The 21,244-nt window shown below is 43.8% G+C and overlaps 1 protein-coding gene across 2 annotated transcripts in view; it reads right to left on the reverse strand.

Moving 5' to 3' along the window:
* Positions 1 to 21,244, reverse strand: part of dip2bb (disco-interacting protein 2 homolog Bb) — a 40,170-nt gene that overhangs the window by 15,390 nt on the left and 3,536 nt on the right. For both annotated transcript variants that reach the window (XM_062400137.1, XM_062400145.1), the window contains exons 2-10: positions 10,388 to 10,459; positions 8,440 to 8,592; positions 3,413 to 3,538; positions 2,951 to 3,298; positions 2,241 to 2,387; positions 1,555 to 1,674; positions 641 to 838; positions 332 to 423; positions 15 to 125 (exon numbers count right to left, since the gene is read on the reverse strand). In XM_062400137.1, the coding sequence (XP_062256121.1) occupies positions 15 to 125; positions 332 to 423; positions 641 to 838; positions 1,555 to 1,674; positions 2,241 to 2,387; positions 2,951 to 3,298; positions 3,413 to 3,538; positions 8,440 to 8,592; positions 10,388 to 10,459 (1,367 nt within the window). The remainder of the gene's footprint in view (positions 1 to 14; positions 126 to 331; positions 424 to 640; positions 839 to 1,554; positions 1,675 to 2,240; positions 2,388 to 2,950; positions 3,299 to 3,412; positions 3,539 to 8,439; positions 8,593 to 10,387; positions 10,460 to 21,244) is intronic.

The following is a 21,244-nucleotide window of genomic DNA, read 5'->3' on the forward strand; positions in this document are numbered from 1 at the left end:
GACGGTGGTCTTACCTTGCGTGACAGTGGAACCTCGATAGGAACAGGAATCACTTCCGCCAGCAGGCAGCCGTAGAAGGCCACCCAGAACATCCCAGGGTCACTGTTGGGGTAAACCAACGCCACCTGCAAAGACATTCAACCTCACTGTAAGCTTTTTGTGAGATTATAAAGATGAAAATGTGTCTATATAGATGTAAACACTGTAGATAAAGCAGTCTTATTAATCGTCTTGCCCTTGAGTACTTCAAGTTTAACTCCTCTTTAATGTATGACTTTGCCAGTTTGTGTGTGTGTATCTCCTTTATGCTTGTGTGCGTTTTCCGTCTCACCTTGTCTCCAGGTTTGAGGATTTGCTCGTTCTTGGTACCCAGCTTGTTCAGGAGGGTGTACGCCAGCTTCACACTGCGACTCCACAGCTTCCCTGACAGACAGAAGGTGGACAGGGGAGGTAGAATCTGAGCAAAAAAGACATCTCATGGCACAAGATCAAGAGAAATAACTTTGCAACACAGCGATGTTAGTTTCCGGTACAAAATGTATGACTCAGTTGGTTGATACAGTTAACTTGACTTTGATTTTACACTGTAAACATCCTTCCATGGCTTCCGCATGTGAAATGGTACAGTTGTGTGCCTCACCATAAGTCAGTGTATAGAGCGGTCTGCCTGTGATGTCAAGCGCAGTGAGGGCGGGGCTCTTCCCCTGAGTGGACCCCCAACGGGCCAGTGCTGCCTGCAGGGCTGGGGGCCAGTTGCTGACCACACCCAGAGGCTCTCCTTTCACTGGGATGATCTGACGGCCCTCCGGCTTGGGTGTATTTGGGTCTGGCTGTGGCACTATGGCAGAGACAACAGAACATGAGGTCCAATATGGATGCCACAGAATGAAAACTAAATTACACAAAGGAAACCCACACTTGCATTTGTCCTGGTCCTGCTCCGGGTACAGGCGTGTTACATATAGAATATGTTTATATATATATTTATGGCTAGAAATGAACAAAACGCAGTCAGGCAGCGGTAGAGTATGACAGTATGTTTCTTTTTCTGGAGAAATAAGAAGTTGAAATTATTGTGCAGTATTTTTAACATCTAAATCAGCTTATATAAAGCCTAGTCTGCCGCAAGGATTTATTATGCTGTGAAAGCCCACAACACCATCTTTGACCCCTTCTCGGTGGCTTTGCTGCTTGTGAAAAGTGACAGAAACCATAAGCTTTTGATGGCCGCGAGCTAGGTACGTCTTCGCTGAGGAAACCTGCCGACAGCTGCAGGAGCACAGGTGCTGCGACAGTTGACAGATTGTTTCCCAAGAACACAACTAAGCCACCAAAACAGGAGGACAGGGAGGCAATAAGATAGTGTGTATGTATGTGTGTTTACTCAGGTTTGGAGATAATTGTGGGTCGGGTCTTGTACGGAGTTTTATGGCTGCAGGTTTGTAAAAATGGACCAGTTCAGGACACTGGTAATCGCTCCACCACCAAAACTTAACTAAGTACAGAGGAATCTTGTGATCACAGTGGTCGAAGTGTTTGAGGGAGGCAGCGTACCTTCTACTATCTCCTCTGCGTCGTCGGTGAAGAACTCGCTGAGCGGGGGCCTCTTCGGCCTCTTCAGGGTGTTGAGAAGCTGCTGGATCTTAGTGGACACTCGGCTGTTCACAGGAACCCCTACAAGCAGAGGCAGGACAGACACAGTCACACACAACGGTTCGTAAACACAGTGAAAACACTACCTGTTAGAACGTCTTCACATCTCCCAGTCTGCTGCTCTTCATCCCAAAGTAGAAAATATTGTAGAGATTTGTTGACATAAGTTGGTTTTGAATTGATTGAAGTAATTCTCCGGGACGAACAGCAGCAGACTCACATTAGGTGGAAACAACACGAGGAAAACACAAGGAGAAGTGAGGGTTTTTGGGGGGCTTGGGTGTTTGTTGCATTTTTTTAATTTGTTATCATTATAAACAAGAGGGCGAGTAAGGGTGGAACAGCAACATCACAGAGGGACATTATATATTAAAGAGTTTCCTTACTCTGCGTATTACCTCTTCCTACTGTATCAGCCAGTGAAATAAACAAGTCACAGGGTGGAGAAAGAAAGCAGTAAAGTCTGATTAATGATATGTCATGGATGGAAGTCAGCACTTATTGAGAAGAGAGAAGAGCCAGACACACACATTCTCCTGCAGAGACACACAAACAGATAAAGAACAGTTGTGTGGTGTGGCCGTTACCATCCCCAGTCTCCATCATGCTGGAGCGGCTCTGCCCCCGGCTCATCCCCCGGACCACGGCGTTGGAGGTCAGGTCCACCCGCGGGCCCCTGGCTGGAGGGGCCACAGCTGTAACATCTGGAGGCGGGGCGCTGTTCTCTGAGGGGACTGCAGGGGGAGCAATGGGAGAGGGTGTGATCAAAGCTAATCTTTTGATTCAACTAACTTTAAAATACTACACTCTGAAATGTTTGAAAGGTATTTGAACGTTCAAGACTCCAGCATGCATTAACAAATCTGCCAAAGTTCATAGATATGACTCGTGTAGACATCAATTCCTTCGCTGTGTAGATGCATAGATTTACAACAGCAACAGTTAACGTCAGATATTATATAACAATTATTTAAATCCTTTCAAAGCAGGTGTACCAGTTATTAATTAAATGTAATGAGAGTGGCAGAAACAAATGAATGGATTTAATATTCCTAAATTATTGCTTTTTTCTAATGATCCATTAGCTATACCCATAGACTGTATACAGTATAAAGATAGAGATAACATGACCGTTAAGTCTCCACTAAACCTAACCTGCATGTCTTTGGACCGTGGGAGGAATCTGGAGTACCCGCAGAAAACCCACACAAGGAAAGGATGCAAACTCCTGTAATAAATAATTTCTAACTTTGCAATGGAAACTGCTGAACTAATACAATTAACAACAGCATCTCACCAATGCGACTTTGAGCCAGCATGTCTGTCACAGCTGTGGTGCGGGGCTGGTGCTGAGGCTGAGGCTGAGGCTGGTGCTGAGGCTGAGGCTGGTGTTGGTAGTGCGGCTGAAACAGGGGTTGGTACTGCGGTTTGTACTGGGGCTGAGGCTGAGCTTGGCTCTGAGGCTGCGGTTTGGCGTCTCCGTGGGACAGGGTGGAGGAGGCCGAGGACGAGGTGGAGGAGCCCTGGACGGTGCGGTTGATCCAAGCGTCTGGGCTCTGCAGGTTGGGACTGACCAAGTGCTGGGGAGCGACCAGTGATGACTGCCTGCGCGCAGATGTCTCATCTTCATCATCTGACGAAGAGTCTAAATAAAAGAGAAAGAAGAATGACTTTTCAGCCCTGTATTCCTCTGTTTAAAGGTCAGATGTGTCTGAAGATATGTCTTAAGAGGACAGAAGGATTGCCCTCCTTCTCCAACCTGGTGGTGTACGGGTATTGATAGGAGACTGGACGTAAGTGGAGCGCCGCTTGGTGGGCATGGGCAGTGCCATCTTCTCCTCCTTATGTTTAGCCAGGGCAGCTTGTACTGCCTCAGTGTGGATATCTGCACAGACAGAGAACAATGCACACTCTGGGTTAGGGATATATAGCTTTGTCCTGGTGGCTTTGGATCTAAATAAAAACAAGGAAACCATGAAATTAACAATAAAATACAAATCTTTAAACATTTTTGAATTCACTCTGCAAGAGATACTGACCACAACACAGAGTCAAGGATCTGTTTTTATGGAGAGATTATTTTCCTATAACCCAAGGTTGTTGTTTCTTATTGATGAGAGATTGAAATTGTAATGTTTTCCCAAATTGTGCCTTAATGTAGCTGCTATTTGTTTGAATTATTTCACTGATCTGTGAATCATATAAGTCAGTCGATCCCAACTCAACATCCAGAAAGTTTATTCTCTCAAATGAATCAAGGGCCAGGCAACTAGCTTACTGCCTGAATGGATCCTCCAGTTAAAATGCAGTTTAAGAAATCAGCTTTACCACGAAGTGTAAAAAGTTGCCAGATATGGAGGTAAAGATAATTGATGCTTTGATTGACAACTATAGTAGTGTATAAGTATTGTCTTCTATTTATCTCGTGGATAAAGCAAAGGAAAAAACAACAAAATACGACATTCTTTAATGTGGCAAATAAATCTGAACAGAATAGCAGAACATATATATACTGTATATATAGAAAATTCTACAAATAAATATTAAGATCTAGTAAACTGAGACTGAGAAAACAAAACACTGATCTGCCTGCAGCTCATAGACACAATTAACAGGTAAATTCCAGTGTGTTGTGTGTAGATCACAACATCCTCCTCACCCGCCTGGACCAGCAGGTGGGTATCAGGGAGACTGCATTACTTTGGTTCAGCTCTTACCTTAAACACAGGACTTTCTCTGTCTCTATAGGCATCATCTGCCCCTGTCTCTTATGGGGTCCCTCAGGGGTCCATACTGGGTCCCATGCTATTCAGCCTGTATATGCTCCCACTGGGTGACATTATAAGAAAGCATAACATCTCTTTTCACCTCTATGCAGATGATTCACAGCTGTACCTGCCATCAAAATCTAGGGACTCCATCCAATCTCTCCTGGTCTGTCTTGAAGATATCAGAAACTGGATGGCCAACAACTTCCTCCAGTTAAATGGTGACAAGACAGAAGTCATCATTTTTGCCCCCCCCCAAGGCAAGATGCACTACTCTAAATAATTTAGGTTACCTCACTCCATTTGTCACACCCTACGCCAGAAACCTGGGTGTCATCCTCGACTCTGAACTCTGTTTTGACAAACAGATTAGTAATGTGGTCAAAACTAGTTTCTACCAACTTAGAGTCATAAAGACCTGGAGATAGTAATTCATGCCTTTATTACATCACGGCTGGACTATTGCAATTCCCTCTACCTCGGCCTCCCCCAATCCTCACTCAGACGTCTACAGCTGGTTCAAAATGCAGCTGCACGTCTTTTAACTGGCACCAAGAGGCGTGAGCACATCACCCCCATTCTGGCCTCCTTGCACTGGCTCCCCATTCTTTTTAGGATACAGTTTAAAGTTTTATTATTTGTTTTTAAGGCACTCAATGGGCTGGCCCCAGCCTACATCACTGACCTTGTACAGCCCCAGTCAGTCCAAAGGTCCCTCAGATCCTCTAGCAAGGGTTTTCTGCACGTGCCACGCTCACGGCTCAAGCAGAAAGGTGACAGGGCCTTTGCTGTCGCTGCTCCATGTCTGTGGGACCAGCTCCCTCAGAACATTAGATCCGCCCCCTCCATTTCTGCCTTCAAATCTAGGCTAAAAACCCACTTTTACTCCCTGGCCTTCCCTTCCCCCTAACTGTTCGCCTCCTGTTATTGAATGTTATTGAATGTTATTGCACTTTGTATTGGTTTTTTAGTACTTATGGTCAATTTGTATTGTTATATTGCATTATTTGCCTTTTATTGTCATTGTACAGCACTTTGGTCAGTTATGCTGTATTTAAATGTGCTCTATAAATACATTTTACTTACTTTTACTTACTAAACATTGCTTTATCTGACTATAAAGGACTTCATTTCTAGTGTTTTACTGGTATTTTTTAACAGCAGCATTCTAGTTTAGTTTCAGTCAGCTTTCATTTAGGACGACACAGCATATAAAATGTGAAGGATATATTATCGTTGAAGGAGTCAGAAGAGAATTGTGAGAGGATGACTGTTAGGTCACACACTCTCTCCTCCACATGCACACACTAATTCACCAAGTAATAAATGCAGGGATTCTCTCAATTGATGACACCCACAAGAGAAAATGAGCATGTGAGCAGCCACACATTCAGACTGCCAAGCAAAACATGTGCAACAAAAGCCCTCTCGCTGACAAACCCCATCTATTCACTCTGGGGACATTATTCCATTCAGACATCAACACATTTAAATAAATAATCCAGCACAGCTCATTACACTGCAGCAGTGGGGACCGTGATTACATAAGTGAGCTCTCTGCTGAGCAGATTGCTCCAAGCTAAATCATCTTCCCTCATAATGGGCCGCTGTCCACACTCACACTGGAGCGTCAGATGAGGCCGAGTCCTCAAACATGTCTGGGAGAGCGAGGGCCGACTCTGTGGCTATAGGCAGGAGTGAGGTGTGTTTGACACACGCAGCTAAAGGCCAAAATCTAACATTGTCTTTTATGTGAATCTGAGTCAGTGGAAAAGTTTTCAGCAGATTAATCTCTGGTGAATCCCTAGAAACAGAAGCATCATATAAACAGTCAACAGTGTATTGTAGGGAAGTCAGTGCTGACAGGTGGAGTCAGAGTAGAAATAACTGGAGGAAGCTACAGGAGATGAGAGGCAGTTAAATGACTCTGCAGCCATAAGATCTTTACTTCCCCCAGTTTCTTATTGCTCCAGTGTTAAGTCATGTCTCACCTCTTTGCTTTTCTAGCGATGTGGTTCTGTGTATGAGAACGGCATGTCAGCCCCATCATTTGGTTGTGTCAACATTTTTGAAAAATTCCTTGACAACCAACATATTGGATGGATTTCATAAAATTGGATCTGGATCATGTTTGATGTGGGCTTAATGACAGATATAAAAAACAAATCACATTCTGTTGAACTGAGTGAGAATCACAGATATGCAAAGGTACACAGCAGTTGGCTGTATCTCAGGTGATAAACTTCCTGGTGTGAGAGACACCAAACTCTGTGTCAACATTAGCGTTGCAAGGTCCAACATTGAAACACTGGGTGTCGTGTTGAGCCATGCTCAACCCATGAATTGTCAAATGTTTATAAAAGTGATAAGACATTTGATATGATTGCCACTATGAATGTGTTTCATCATAGTACAGTGACATCGTTTAGTTTATAGCTCAAAATCACATCTAATTGTGTAATATGTCTTTAGATACAGTGGATTCACCATTTACTACATCGATGCAGCAAAATGATAATTACTCCTACATTGTGGAAACTCAGTTAACTTCTACAAGTACTTATTGTATTATATGAGGAGTAGTGAATGAACGAAGAAGGGAGCGATTTTGAACACTTGACTGCTGACAACTTTCCACTTCCCCACTTGAACTGTACTACATAGCGGACACAGTAAAATGGAAGGCACACTCATTTATGACAAATTGCTCATCATCTCTCTCGTCCTTGTTCGAAGCTCGTCTCCTCCAGGACATTTCTTTCAACCCATCAGTCCGACAAAACTTTACTTGAACTCTGGAAACCCACATTTCAGCAAAGCCCCTCTTTGCTTTTTGTCATTTATTGGTAAATTGTGCCTTGACTGATTTCGTTGGAATTACACCCTGTAGCCTTGGTTTCCTTGGGTTGTCTGTGCTTGTATTTGTGTAACTGGTTGGGCGTGGGTTCCGGTTTTCCCTCCTATTCATCTCTACTCCTGAGCCATGTTGCCTAATCTGCTCCTCAAACCAGATCCAGCATAAGAACCGGTTCATTCCACAAGACTCAACCCAGGTCGTTGGGGGCAGACACGCTACAGCAGCTTCCGTCTCTCAATAGGAAGTTTTAGTACTCTACTTATAATACCTGTTCTGCACACGATCACCTGACTCTCTGTCTAGGTACTGTTTTTGGACTCTGTCGGTTAAGTCTGGACTCTGGAACCATGACACCTTGAACAATCCCCTCTCCTTGACCCTGACATCCAGCTGCCTGTGCACATTCAAATACCTTGTTAATAAACTCCTTACAAACCGTTATCTTCCTCCGCTTACTAGTTTTGCCCTTAAAGTCCAGCTCCCTGAACTTCCCCAGCTCTAATCCATCCTCCAATTCAGATTATTTTTTACAGCTGAAACATCTTCAGACAACCCTCCATCGCGCTCCAGTTTAAGAGATTGACTCTCGTCCGCCTGGTTTATATCATGCCGAAGTTTGAGGGGGGGTTTTACATTGGAAAGGCGAGGAGGCGGAGAGAATAATTGCACCAAAACAGCGGGGTGTGGGCCGATGTGGAGGGAGGATGCTTTCAGGGTCAGCTCAGTAGACACAATAACTCTTCTCACATGCTCTTCACCGCTGCTCTACTGCTGTTTTTCTTTAATCTCCCCAGCGTCAGGTTTTCCCCACCAGATCAGTATTCCCCCTGTACTCCACACAGCCTTCTCACACATAGCCAGGCAGTGACATCACTCTGCCTTCACAGAGCGAGGCTCCTCACACTGAAGGGCCTCCCAGCTGCAGGACACACACACACACGCACACGCACACACACACACACACACACACACACACACACACACACACACACACACACACACACATCTAGGCTAAAAAACAGGCTGGCTAAACAAGTGAAGTCGGTGTAGTTTCATTTCGGGACTGTAAACTCATCATAGGACACTACATTTCAGTGACTGGTGCATCAGTGGTGTTTTACATTTTGGAAAGCGTCTTGTAATGTTGGAGTGCTTGCTGACCTGATCTGTAACGGTCATCCCTGGTTCCTCCGCCCCGATGTGCTTTGCGGGAGCGACGTTCTCGGTAACGGGACGAGCTGGACGGAGGAGGGCCGTGGCTGGAGGAAGAACTGGGAGGGGGAAGCAGCACGTCATTCTGAGGGGGAGGCTCCACTGTGGAAGAAAATAAAAGGTGTATTAATAAATAAGTAAATGAATAGTTTTCATAAAAAAGATGTGTATTTGGTGAAAGTATTTACTAGATGTCTTGCAGTCGGTTTAGGTTTTTCTTCCTGTTCTTTTTGTTCTGTCATATATTTGTTTTATTGTGGTTTTAACTATGAATAATAGCAATGAAAATAATTATTTAATGTTTTTTTCCTAAATTCATTTTAAAGAACAATGAATGAATTAAGAGATACATTGCAACGACAGCTGGTTTATTGGAATTCAAGTGTATATGTACCAGCCAATAGTAATTTCTCATAGGGAAATTGGCCAAATTCTCTGTACCTCAGACCGACTTGCAGTTTGTTTAGTGGTTTGCGGCTCCTCTCAAGAGCCCTGAAGAAATACACCAGTGCTAAGATTTATATCCCATCATTAGTGAGAGGTAGGGACCACTAAGAGGCAGCAGTGAGCATCATCTAGTCATCTCCCAGTGACATTTAGAGAAACAGCCACTACAGAACATTAACTGTGCGTCTAATGTCACACAATTATCATAAACTGCAGTCAGGTTAAGATGTTTTTGTTTGTTCATCAACAGTGTGAGACCCAGGTTGAAATAACCATTGTTATAAAAATACATTGTCAACAAGGTTTATGGATCATCGTAACTGACAGCAGGCAGTCGTAGGAATTTATGTAACCCTGTCACAGACACTGACAATCAATGAAAATCAGAACCAGACAAAACATTTCTCTGATTGGTTGTAACATAGTGCTCTTTAATATGCTGTAACCAGAGAAGAAAAAAACAGAGAGATGTTACGTTTGCTAATATTGTCACTATATTGTCAACTATTTAGTGAGTTTGCTATTTTGTAGTGCTGTGTATTTATTTGTAACATACTGTTTATAATGGACTCATCATTTCCCACAATGGATGGCGCAAATAAGTGTACAACCAATGGTCACAAACTGAGCAATATATACCATCATGCATTGCGCTCAAGGTGGAGAGGAGAGAGGAGAGTAGGAACAGCCCGACCTGTCGTACCAATGTAAATACCTGAAGAAGGTAGTAATGCATTGTATTTTAAATTAATTGTGGGATTTTCTACCAGCCAACGTTGTGTTGTAGTTGTACGTCATAATCCTGCGACAATGATGTTGTGTCTGAAATGTTTTTTTCTTTTGCAGATGTCGCTATACAGTGAAGTAATGGCTAGTGGGTGTGTGGGTGATTTCGGACAGAGCACTTTTGACCATCCTCATATATTACTGTATATGCCACTATAAATTAAGTATATTGTATATTATATCTGTACAGGAGAATGGTGACTGTCTAAATACACACACACTCCCTTCTCTCTCTAAACAGTACCCAATGTCAGGTTATAGATAAAGGCCCAACAGTGCAATGTAGTGTAGAGTTTAGGGACTTTCATATCTAGCTCACATGCACCAGACAGAGAAGCACCAACGTTAACTCTTTCCGTATTTCACCAGTGGCAAGACGAAAGGACACATTGACATTTAGTTATGCATACTTTAGGCTTAACTGTCCAATAGGACGCGAAAACTTACATGTTACATAGAGAGTGACAGCAATTCTAGCCTTTTATGGATCTGCTGTTAGACTAGGTGACATTTGCTCATGTTACTCTGTTGACGTTGTTATATTGTTCCACTTTCTGGTCTCCTTGATGCATCAAATCTACATTAAAACCTTCTGCATACGACATCAGCTGCTGCCTGAGTTCTCCTTTCACCAGACTCCAGAATACTTCCATAACAGGTTTACCTGGAGCGTGGATGACGTAGGGAGCCAGGAGTTTGGTCCTTTTCTTCTCGTAGCCCTTTTGTGTAATGTCACCTGAAAAAAGAAACACATTTTTTACAGACTGATATATGAAATAGCAAAGTTTTACACACAACACTTTGATGAGCAACATCTTGTTGTCAGCCTTTCCCCATTCCACATTACAAGGAGGCACATTTGTTTTCCTCTTGATAAAACAACCCCCCGCCACAGATTGACAGTGAGTTCATATCTTAAAGAAACAAGACTCATTCAAGTATTCTCTCCATCGTTTGATGACGAACTAAACACCGCTGTACTGATCTACTTTCTCTGATGTGTCTGAATGAGATAAATCACCACCTGTTCATACACAAGAATGATCATAGAGGAGGGAGAAACTAACACAGAGGTAACAGAGCGGTTAGAAAAAAGAAAAGAAAACAACAACAACAAAAAATGAATAAACGAGGATGGAGATGGAAACACAGATGGACGCAGGCATCTCCAGAGATGGCCGATGGCGTCAACGATGTGGATCAGTTCCAGCCTTAATTATGAAACGGAGGGAGAAAAACAGTGCTAAATTTGGAAACTTGCGGAAGTGTGGGCAGGAGATGGGATGATTCATAGACGCAGAGAGAAAAAAACAGCACGAAGGCTGAGGCAAGAAAGGTGGGAGGCACGGAGATAAGAAGGGGAATGACGAGAGAACAGAGGAGAGAGAGGTGAGGTGAGAGACGTGGGTGACAGAGGACAGAAGAGGAGTCCTGAGCCTCAAGCAAGCGGCGAGAAACGTGTCCCCCTTAACACCTCCCTCTCTGTCTCCCTCCCGCCGACAGCCCATCTGCACCCCCCTCCGCCCCACCAGACCTGACCCAGGCGGACTGGGCTCCTCGATGGCCCTGAAGCGATGCAGTGACTCTGCCAAACTCCAGTGTGGGTAAATGCTGTGAGACATTCAGACACACACTAAAAAATCCACTCACTTAGTACCCGATGATGATTCGGTGAGTGGGTGAGTGAGTGAGTGAGTCCTCCTGCCATTGGCTGCTCTCAAACCTCATCTCCATCATTGTCCTAATGAGACTTACAGTATCTACAAGAATGTCGGAGGGTAAATTGAGAGCAGAGCCTGAAACCAGCCTGATTCTCTAACAGGTTTGTGTTGTTGTGTCTTTAGTGATAGTGGCCAGTGTGGCAGGTGACTCCCTCTAAAGTTGTATCGTCGCCCAGCGCTGTGAGCTTTGATCCCTGATAGGAAATATGACGGCTGACATACCCAGTAATGAAAGGTTGAAGCCGTCTGATAACAATAGTGTCTTTTCCCAGTTACACCACAGAGGACAACAGAGATGAGATAAGCATTTCCTGGTACACCGACACAGAGAGAACAGTCCCACAGCTGAATTCGGTCACAATACTGAGGAATCATTTCAATTTAAGGGGACTGTTGGTCCTTGGTGGAGGTGATGAGCGCCCTTTCTATTCATTAGTATTGTTTGCTTAGAGTTAGGCTCATCGTATTGGACAGAACATTGTAATCCAATAAGACAATACTTCATATCACCTTGAAATGACTCAAGACAACACACAGACACAATTAAACACTGGCCGATTGTTTTGACTTTGAGTGTTAGACCTTAACACCTCACACTTCTCTACAGTGTTGTGTCGACAACAAAACCATGTTCCAGCAGACATCTACATGGTTGAACCACCACACTGCTGCAACACAGACAAGCTGACAAAAAGCGAACATGCTCAAGTTCGTTTGGGTTAAGAGCCCAACCAACAGAGTACATCTACTCAGGGACTGAGGCTCTTTCTACAGAGCAAAAATGGAGATAAAGCAAACACTTCCATAAGTAATGCATGAATGGTACAGTTGGCCTCGCTCAGTCACATGATGTATTTTTAGCTCATGTGAACAGGCAGTTTCTGCAGAACACAGAGACAGAGAGAGGGAGAGAGATAGAGAGAGAGAGAGAGAGAGAGAGATGGATTCAGTGATGGGGGAGGGGCTGGTGTGGCAATAAATGAACCTCAAAGTAATCACTCTTCCATCTGGATGATTTGAAATTCATCTGTTTTTAATGCTTTTATCATCCGAACCAGGCTCCAGCAGTGGGAGCTCAAGAGTTAAATCTTTTTAAAAGCTACATTCCATCATTGAACTACAGGTGAGCACACACATGAAATCAAAATGGGCCAAAACTTGCAAATAAGAAAAAAGAGAGAAGCCATTTTGTGATTTTCGCTTTTCTTTTTAAATTCCCTGCACACGGGCCAGGGCTTTGTCAAAATTCTTGCATCACTTCATTTCAACACAGAGGTGAAAACATAACCTCCTTGGTGGAGGAAGTGACTGAAGTACTTTGACTACTTAAGCTTTTTTGGGGGCCTGAGCTTCCTCTTCTGTATGTGAAAAAATAATTTTCTCAAATTTATGTAAAATCTAAGACAGGAATCTGTCCCTGTCTGTTTAATGAACGGTCCCAGATTTGCTCGAGAGGCAGAGCACAGCTCCACTGAGGTGATGAGGGGAGGGTCCCACGCTCTCTCACAGCTACCCACACATGTCACTCCTGATGATGGAGGTCACAATCCAACCCTTTCCTTTCTGTTACAGTCAGGGTTTGCATGAGGCCGCCACCGCTCTCCTCATCTGCCTTTATTCGAACAGTTTCGGTCGTTTTTTCCCCCACTAGACGGAGAAACATCAAAGCTGTGTCTTCTCCCTGCACCGCACACACTCACACTTGCAAACCCTGGTTTGTGTGAATTGCGGCGAGCTTGCTCTCTCTCGCTGTCTCTCCCTCCTTCCACCCCAAAGGCACTCTGTCTGAATAGTAATTAGCTACCGACCTCTATTCTCCGTCTCTGTTTTTTCCTCTCCCTCAGTTGCTTTCTCGTGAAAACAACATATGTCAATCCTGAAAGTGATACAGACACATGTTAAGATATTAGACTGGTTATGGTCATGGGACTTCTGGAGCAGACTGAAATATTGAGGTCCAGAATAAAGGATGGCACATGGTTCCCCCTCTGTGTTGGGCTGTGTCCTCTCTATATTTGTTGATATGAGCTGTGTTATTTTCATGGGAGGGAAAGGAGGGTGGGGGCTCTGGAGGGTTGTTTACTTTCCTGAAGCCGAAAGACCCGGCACATCTTTATCTGGTGAACAAACATCCCACTGAGAGCTCCCAGCGGCCTCCTCTCACCAGCAGGTCCGCCAAGACTTCACCCACTCAACTCGTCCACACGTTCACACACAGCAGCAGCAGGACACACACTGATTATTTTATTTTTTTTAAAGGTAGGTAGATGCATATGTATATCTCTCTCTTTCACACACACACCGACACACGTTTGCTGTCAGAGAGGCCGACGTTATGTTCAAACTTAAAACCAAAGCATCTCAATCGCAAGCTTGTGTCTAAGTGCAGTACACGTCCCATATATCCTGCCTCCTCCAGGTCAGTCGATGGGACATGGACCAAACAAAAAAAGTACATTCTTTCATTTCAGGAAGTTCATTAACCACTAAAGTGTTCATTTCTGTCAAGTTTGGCTATAATTACTCAAAAGTGATTAAAGGGATAACCAATTCTAATGGACTTTTACGCTACGACACAGGAGCAGAATGGAGGTATGTTTTTTTCTGTTGTTTTATTGCGTCTGAAGACAGGTCACTAATTAGCTACACTGTTTGCCCCTGAAACTCCCAAAGTGTTTTGTGGACTCAAACACTTCACCTACCCCACCCCCACTGGAACAGGAGTGAGTAGATAATGAGTGAATTTTCATTTCTGGGTGCGCTCAACCGCTTCAACTCACAAGTGGTTGAGCGCATGTGTCGGTGGGGAACTCGATACTGGGGCTCCATCCCCACAAAGCAATTTCCTAGGCCCAGATTGGACCCACACTGTCACACTTTAATCCGGCCCACATACCGCGTGGAATGATGGCACTTGGTCGGTCCGCTCCTGTTGCTAGATCCACAAGTAAGCCGTAGCAATACTGCATCCCCCAACCCCAGATCACACATTTGTTTTGGGATCTTTCGGCCACATTAAGTATTTTACAGGGAGGCAACTTAAGGCTCACGTCCATTTTGTGCCGCATCATTGCCTGAAGTGATCCACAACCGTATGCTGTCCACCGATCACTATTACACAGACTGGGGCTCCAAGATGGCAGCATTCTACAGGGATATTCCACATATATGTCTTGATGGTGTGGGGAAGTAGAGTTTTACATTTTGGGTTATGAAAATAAGAGCACATCAACCACCTAGATTTGACTTGTAATACAGTTCATTGCTCAGCATGTAGTCTATGTAAAAAGTGGTATGGCAATGACTTTTGATATCATATGGGTCCTCATGTATAATAACAGCTGTCTATGTGGAATGACAGGTGTGTCTATGCATGTGTATACTTGTATATGTAACTGGCATTCAGGGCGATAGTCCTACTCATATCTAGACAATAACCCCTGGATTCATGTTCATTCATCCTTTATATATCTTTGTGGTAAGAAAAATGTTCTTGTACAACACAGTTTGACAAAATCGCAAACATCTGGGATCAGATTGTTCCAGCTCCTCGTTCAAGTGATAATGTTTACAGAGTGAAACAGTCAACTTCAAACTCCCAATTACATGGCCAATCATTAAATCACATGGAAAGAATCAAAAAAACATTTTATATATAGTTTACGTGCTCACTAGGAAGACATTGAGTCTTTCACTGTGCATAACAATTCACCAAAAGAGGCTGTGTGTGTACAAGTAATAACTCCACACAATGGAACTGGTATTACAGGCAATGGTGGAAGAGGTGCTCTAGAGAGCCTTAAGCCCTGTAACACACACACACAGACACACACATACACACACACTGCAGGTCTCTAGTGATTTTTTCTGTCTGAAACAGGAGGCAGGGTGTGGCCAACTCAGGTAACTGAGTGAATCATGTTTCACTCCGCACACTCATTAAACTCAGCTCAAACACACACACACACACACACAGGCACATGCATGTCTCTATAGTTCTGAGGACACTCGTTGACATAATGCATTCCCTAGCTCCCCATACCCTAACCTTAAATATCACAGTTGAATGCCTAACCACAACCCTAACCCTAACCTAAACCTAATTATAATTCTAACAATAACCCTAAAACCAATTCTTAACCCTCAAACAGCCCATTGAATTTGTAAGGACCAGTCAAAATAACCCCTCCCCCCAAAAAAGTTGAAGTAGTTACTGGGTTACAAGGCAGCGTAGCAAAGAAGTGCAATACTTTTTCTGAAGCGAACCTGACTCAGCTGGTGGCTTTCTTCTGCCTGCTGCTTTCATTTTTTTTCACCTGACACACTACACTACTTCACACACTTCAACCTTTAGCGACAAAGCTATTCCAAAGACTACATAACACCCACTGAAGCATGTCGCCCTTTGGGATTTACACAACAGTGTGTGACACTGTGAGTGGGCCGTGACAATCATGACTGTGATAAAAACAATACCAGAAGGATGTCTATGAAGAATGACCCTAACCCTGTGGAGCATCCTGTGGGTATTCTTTGTTTTTTCAGTGTTAAAACCAATAGAGGGTGTAAAATGCAGGCTGCAAAGTTCAAGACACTTGTTAAATTTGTAACTCAAAGGTGAGCAACAACTTCAGTCAAATCAACACTGTGGTAGTGTGCTGATCAGGCCTGCAGCAGAGACACTTCCCGACCCAGCCCACACACTCTGCAACTGTTTTCAGACATGGCCGGTGGGTTAAGTCCAGGGAATTGTGTCTGGACTTAACCCGGACTTTCACAAATGCAAAGTGTAGCGGGGGATTCTCTGCACAGACTCATTCAGAACAGCAGCAAATCCTCTGCATTATTCAGGCAAGGGGTGTTGCAGCCTGGTGCAGCAGGCAGCGGCAGGAAGTGACGTTTAATTTCACTGCGGAGATCACGTCGTCAGCTCTTTTCGAGGAAGTCGGGGAAGGAAGACTGGGCCAACTCAATTTAAACTTTCTCCTAACCCTATATGTTTAGAAAATTGGATTAAACTGACTCCACTCACATATTTTTGCAATTCTCCCTCATTCATACCAAGGAGGTCGCTCTTGAACAGCCAAGAAAAAATTTAAAATCAAAAGAAGACTGGACCAAGTTCCAACATACAACATTTCAGCTCAATATATGACGGATAACTGGTAAATACCAAGCAGATTTAGGTAGATATGTATATAAATCCATAAACCTGCTGTGAATTTAAAAGTAATAGAATTTAAGCCCGGTGTCAATCATTTGTTTTAACTTGAGGAGAAATAGTGGATACACACACACGTACACAAAATGTATCCTCCAAATTCATGTGGAGCAGCCGTTGAAATAACGCAGACTGTGATGACAAGCTAATGGTTTTAACAGCTTAGCACAACATTCAGATGTATTACTGTATGTGTGGCTCCAACATATGGCCGTCTGAATCTGGACAGGGTTTATGACAGAAGCACAACGCAAAAGTGTGTGCCTGTGTGCCTGAGTGTGTGTGTTTATTTGTATGTGTGCGTGTGTGTGTGTGCGTGTGTGTAAGTGGGTGGGAAGGGGGCAGGGTGTGTGTTGGGGCACCACATGGGCCGTGGCCACAGCAACAAGGTCCATGTACAGTGGCATGAGGGAATATGAGATTTAAAACCATTATACAGCTCAGCACCATCATTACAACTAGAATCATTAAAGGTCACTCGGTCCAGCTTCACAGATAAAGATTGAGTGCTTTTCTGTCTTGCATCATCGTTAATTAAATATAAATTAGCTTTGGACTATTAAGTCAAATAAAACCAGCAATTTAATGGCATAACCTTGGGCACGAGAAAGTATGTATTTTTGGAATTCATATGACAATTTTCTTTCAAGTATATTTATTGTTTAGTCTAAAAATATGTTCCTCACAAGATCCAAGAGCCCTTGTCTTAAAATGTATAGATGGATGACTAGCAGTCTAAATCCAAAGCATAATGATAAAACATAACTTGAATGGCACTTTAGAGCAAACTTCCTGGATCCAACAGCTGAACCCGATCTGCACCAACATTTCCAGACCCGTCCCATACCACATCCTATTACCTGGATTCAGTGACAGTGGATTCTCAGGGGCTGAAACACGTGCTGCAGGCGGTCTGACTGCACTGCTTAATAATTCAGTGAACAACACTGTGACCTGACCAGTACTTACTACTCTGTCAGCCTCACTGTCATTTCTCTCAGTACTTTCTTTAAGTGATAAGCTGCAGAAGTAAAAAAAAAAAAAAACACACACACACACTCGTCAGAGAATGTTGCTTCTAGTTATTAAAAGGTTTTAGAGAAGCACAGCTTTAAAGTGAGAAGAGGTTGAGAGCCCACCTGCAGTTCACTGTGGACGTGAAACTGAGACGTTCAGTGTGTGTCTGTGTGAAGGTGCGCGCTCGAGTCTAAATTATTTAGTCTGCCTTTGTGCACAGTTCTTCAATGCATTGTCCGTGTTTGTGTGTGTGGGTCTGCGTGAATGGCAAATTTAGAGACATAGCGTGTTACATAATACTCATGATTCACCCCCCCCCCCCAAAAAAAAAATGATACCTGAGTCCTGCTGTTGTGCTTCAGTGTGACACAGGTGGCAGAAGATTCTCTCTTCAAATGGTGTAAAACCAAGTCTGTGGCCTGGAGCTTGTGACTGGGGATCAGTTATTGAGCTTTTAAATAGAGAGGCTAAACCAGCTTCCTTTCTGTCACTGCTGCATGTGGACACATGCACAGACAAATGCAGAGCAATGCATACACGCAAAAAGCACACAGTGGGTGTTTTCAACCCGTCAGCTTTAAAGGTCAAGACTGAAAACATTTCATTTTTGTCTTAATGTCAACGAATCCTGCAAAAACGCTAAAACCAAAGGCTTATTCCCCTACGTTGGTATTTAAAATCGTTTAAAACACTCTGTAAATGGTCCTTGCAGGTGTTCCTATACAATACAAATTTGCATTCTATATATTTATTTATTTATTTTCCACAGCTAAGCATACTAGGCTTCATAATGAGTGCCACAGATCAGCTATGGAAGTTGAACAATAAGTCATAAGAAAGATGAACATATTTTTGGGTTCTGTTGTTTTCCATGGGACTCGTTGACAGCTAGATGAATACAGAATAACACCGGCCTTGCCCTTTAAGACTGCATTGTATTTATCTTGAAGGGGAGGGAAACTAAAATAATCCAGTAGTAGGGGAAAAGTGACAGATCGAGAGAAGGCAGCGGTGGTGTGAGGGCGGGGGGAGAGGGAGAGATCCCCAGCAGCAGTCCTGGCCCAGTGTGACTCACAGGCTAAATGAGCCAGGCGTGTTGCCCCCTGATGCTCTGTGACCTAGATTGAGAGACACAGGCAGGAACGTAATCTCTCATTTCTCTGCCTCTCAGTATGGAGCAGGCTGCTGGGATGAAAACCCGCCTCTCGTCCGCAGCATCGCAGACAGGCGGCAGGACGGACGCTGCGGTCCTTAGGAAATCCACATGTCCACTTATGAGATTGGACAGGTACAGAGGGTACTGAAAATGGAGGAGAATTAAGAAAACTACAGTACAATGTCTGTGCAATTGTCTGCTTTGCTGGGCGTGTGATGCCTTTGCAGCACCAGGCGCACGTATACAATGGCACAGATGGCGTGCATCATGGGGTATATGAGCAGGGCTGGACCGTTCCAGATGTTTCCATCCTGGCACATATATAATATTTGATCGTCAATAGCCACGCTGTCGACATTACTCTAGAAAAGGCAATATCGACCTGTTGGTTATTCTGGACTGTTTGGATTGTCTCTACTGGATGGACAGTCGTGAAATTGCGTCCATGTATTCTTGACCCTCAAGTCAAGTTTCAGTTTTTCTCCCTTTTTCTGTGGCACAACTATTTGATCCAAATTTTGAATTGTCCAACACTTTGGCTTACCACCGAATATCTGCAAAACTAGGGACATTCTTAAGAGCTGTACTTGGTATTCAAAAAAAAAAATGTATGCCTGATAGATTAGCAGGTTCTTATTGGCATTGGGACCGTGTTAGCATTTTACGCTAGTAGTCAAGGTCCACTATGGTTGAGTAGAGCCACACGAAACTGCTAGCTTTTTGATAGCCGCATTAACTGGAAGATAAACTGCTTTTGTGTTGAAAGACGTGAAACTGAAAAAGAAATCTAAAAGAGTGCAAATATCTAAGGATGAAAAAGAGGCGTCGACCACAGAGAACACACTTGAAAAGACTAGATTGAAATAACAAGATACGAGAGCGAGAAGCGATGCCAGCGTCGATGTGATGTAAACAAAAACACGTGGTCTCAATGGCAGAATTGATCAAATCACACCCTGCCTCCTGCATGCTCTACTCAGGTGTAAACAAGACAACGGATCTGACGTGACGCCAGCGTTTGGTACTTGACAGTTTTTACTACTGGGAACGCGAGACACTTTTCCGAGGTCTACGTCCCCTGGAGGTGAACGCCATCTTTTGTCGGCTCTGGTCATTTTCAGCCTCCGTCTTTGTCACATTCACACACAAAAACAAATACAGGAGTGGCCGACACCACAATGGCCACACACTCTGAGGCTGAGCAGCTTAAACACTTGTGGTTCATTGCATTCCAGTCCGGCTCAAGCTCCAAGTCTTTGATCCCCTCAATGGCTTTCTTTGTGTCCTTCCAGTCAGCGAGGTTTCAGGCGGTTGAGTCACACATTTGCATCCATGTACAGACACGTGCACAAACTGCTCTCAACAGCTACTGCTGTGTAGTGTGAACAAAAAAATTTAACTGCCGAAGCATATTTTCCTCTGCTTGTTGCCGGGGGTCGTCCCATCCATAGCCACAACAATGGCGTGATTGTTGCCATGTAAAAGATATCCATGAGACGGTTTCACAGGCTTTGGCCGACCAGCTGCCGCTCGCCTTGTGCCATCAGCCTCGCGTAGGCCGAGTTCGGCCGGCTGAGCAGACGGTCAATGCACTTCATCACACTTTAAACATGTGGATACGGGAGCGGGGCATCTGGACAGTGCCGAATAAAAGGGCCACGGTCCACTGGGGCCTAGTCCGCAGCAGCAGGACGCTCACCCTGGGGGTGTCGTCTTACCACTAGCTCACACTTGAGCCTTAACACAGCGAAACTTTCAGGGGTGAGTCAATAAACCAGACAGACAATCTGAACAGAGTAATTAGTCATTTCCAAACTGGCAGAAGAGAAACAGACTCAAGTCACATGACTTCGTTCTGACCCTAGTGAAGTTTATAATCTATGGATGCTACAGTTCTATGAGGGGAATGCAATGAGAACCAGCAGCAATGATCAATTTGGACAATCAATTAATAATTTAAATGCACAATATTCATCCACAAGAAGTCTTTTTGTAATATTAAATAAATGTATTTCATCTGGTAAAATATCTGATTATTATTGTTTCTGGCTTCTACATCCAATCCAGACAGTTAGTCTCAGGTCAGTGAGCTCTGAGCTAATTATGAATAAAATAATGGATGTTAAATTTCACTGCTTAGAATTAGTTTTATGTTGAAAGATTTACATCAATATAGAAAGAGCTGTGTGCCAGATTCAGCCCTTTACACAACAAGCACATGGACATGAAATCCAATAAAATCATGTTATTCAGTATTAAGGGGAAGATCCCTTGCCATCAGTGACTGTCTGAAGTATTTTACCCACAGACGTCAACAGACATCTTTGTGTCTCATTCTCTCGCAGAGCTTCCCTGCAGTCGCCTTCAGCTCTTGTTTGTTTTCTCTTTCTCTCTCTCTCTCTCGCT

Source organism: Platichthys flesus, chromosome 2 (genome assembly GCF_949316205.1).
Source record: "Platichthys flesus chromosome 2, fPlaFle2.1, whole genome shotgun sequence".
Classification (NCBI taxonomy): domain Eukaryota; kingdom Metazoa; phylum Chordata; class Actinopteri; order Pleuronectiformes; family Pleuronectidae; genus Platichthys; species Platichthys flesus.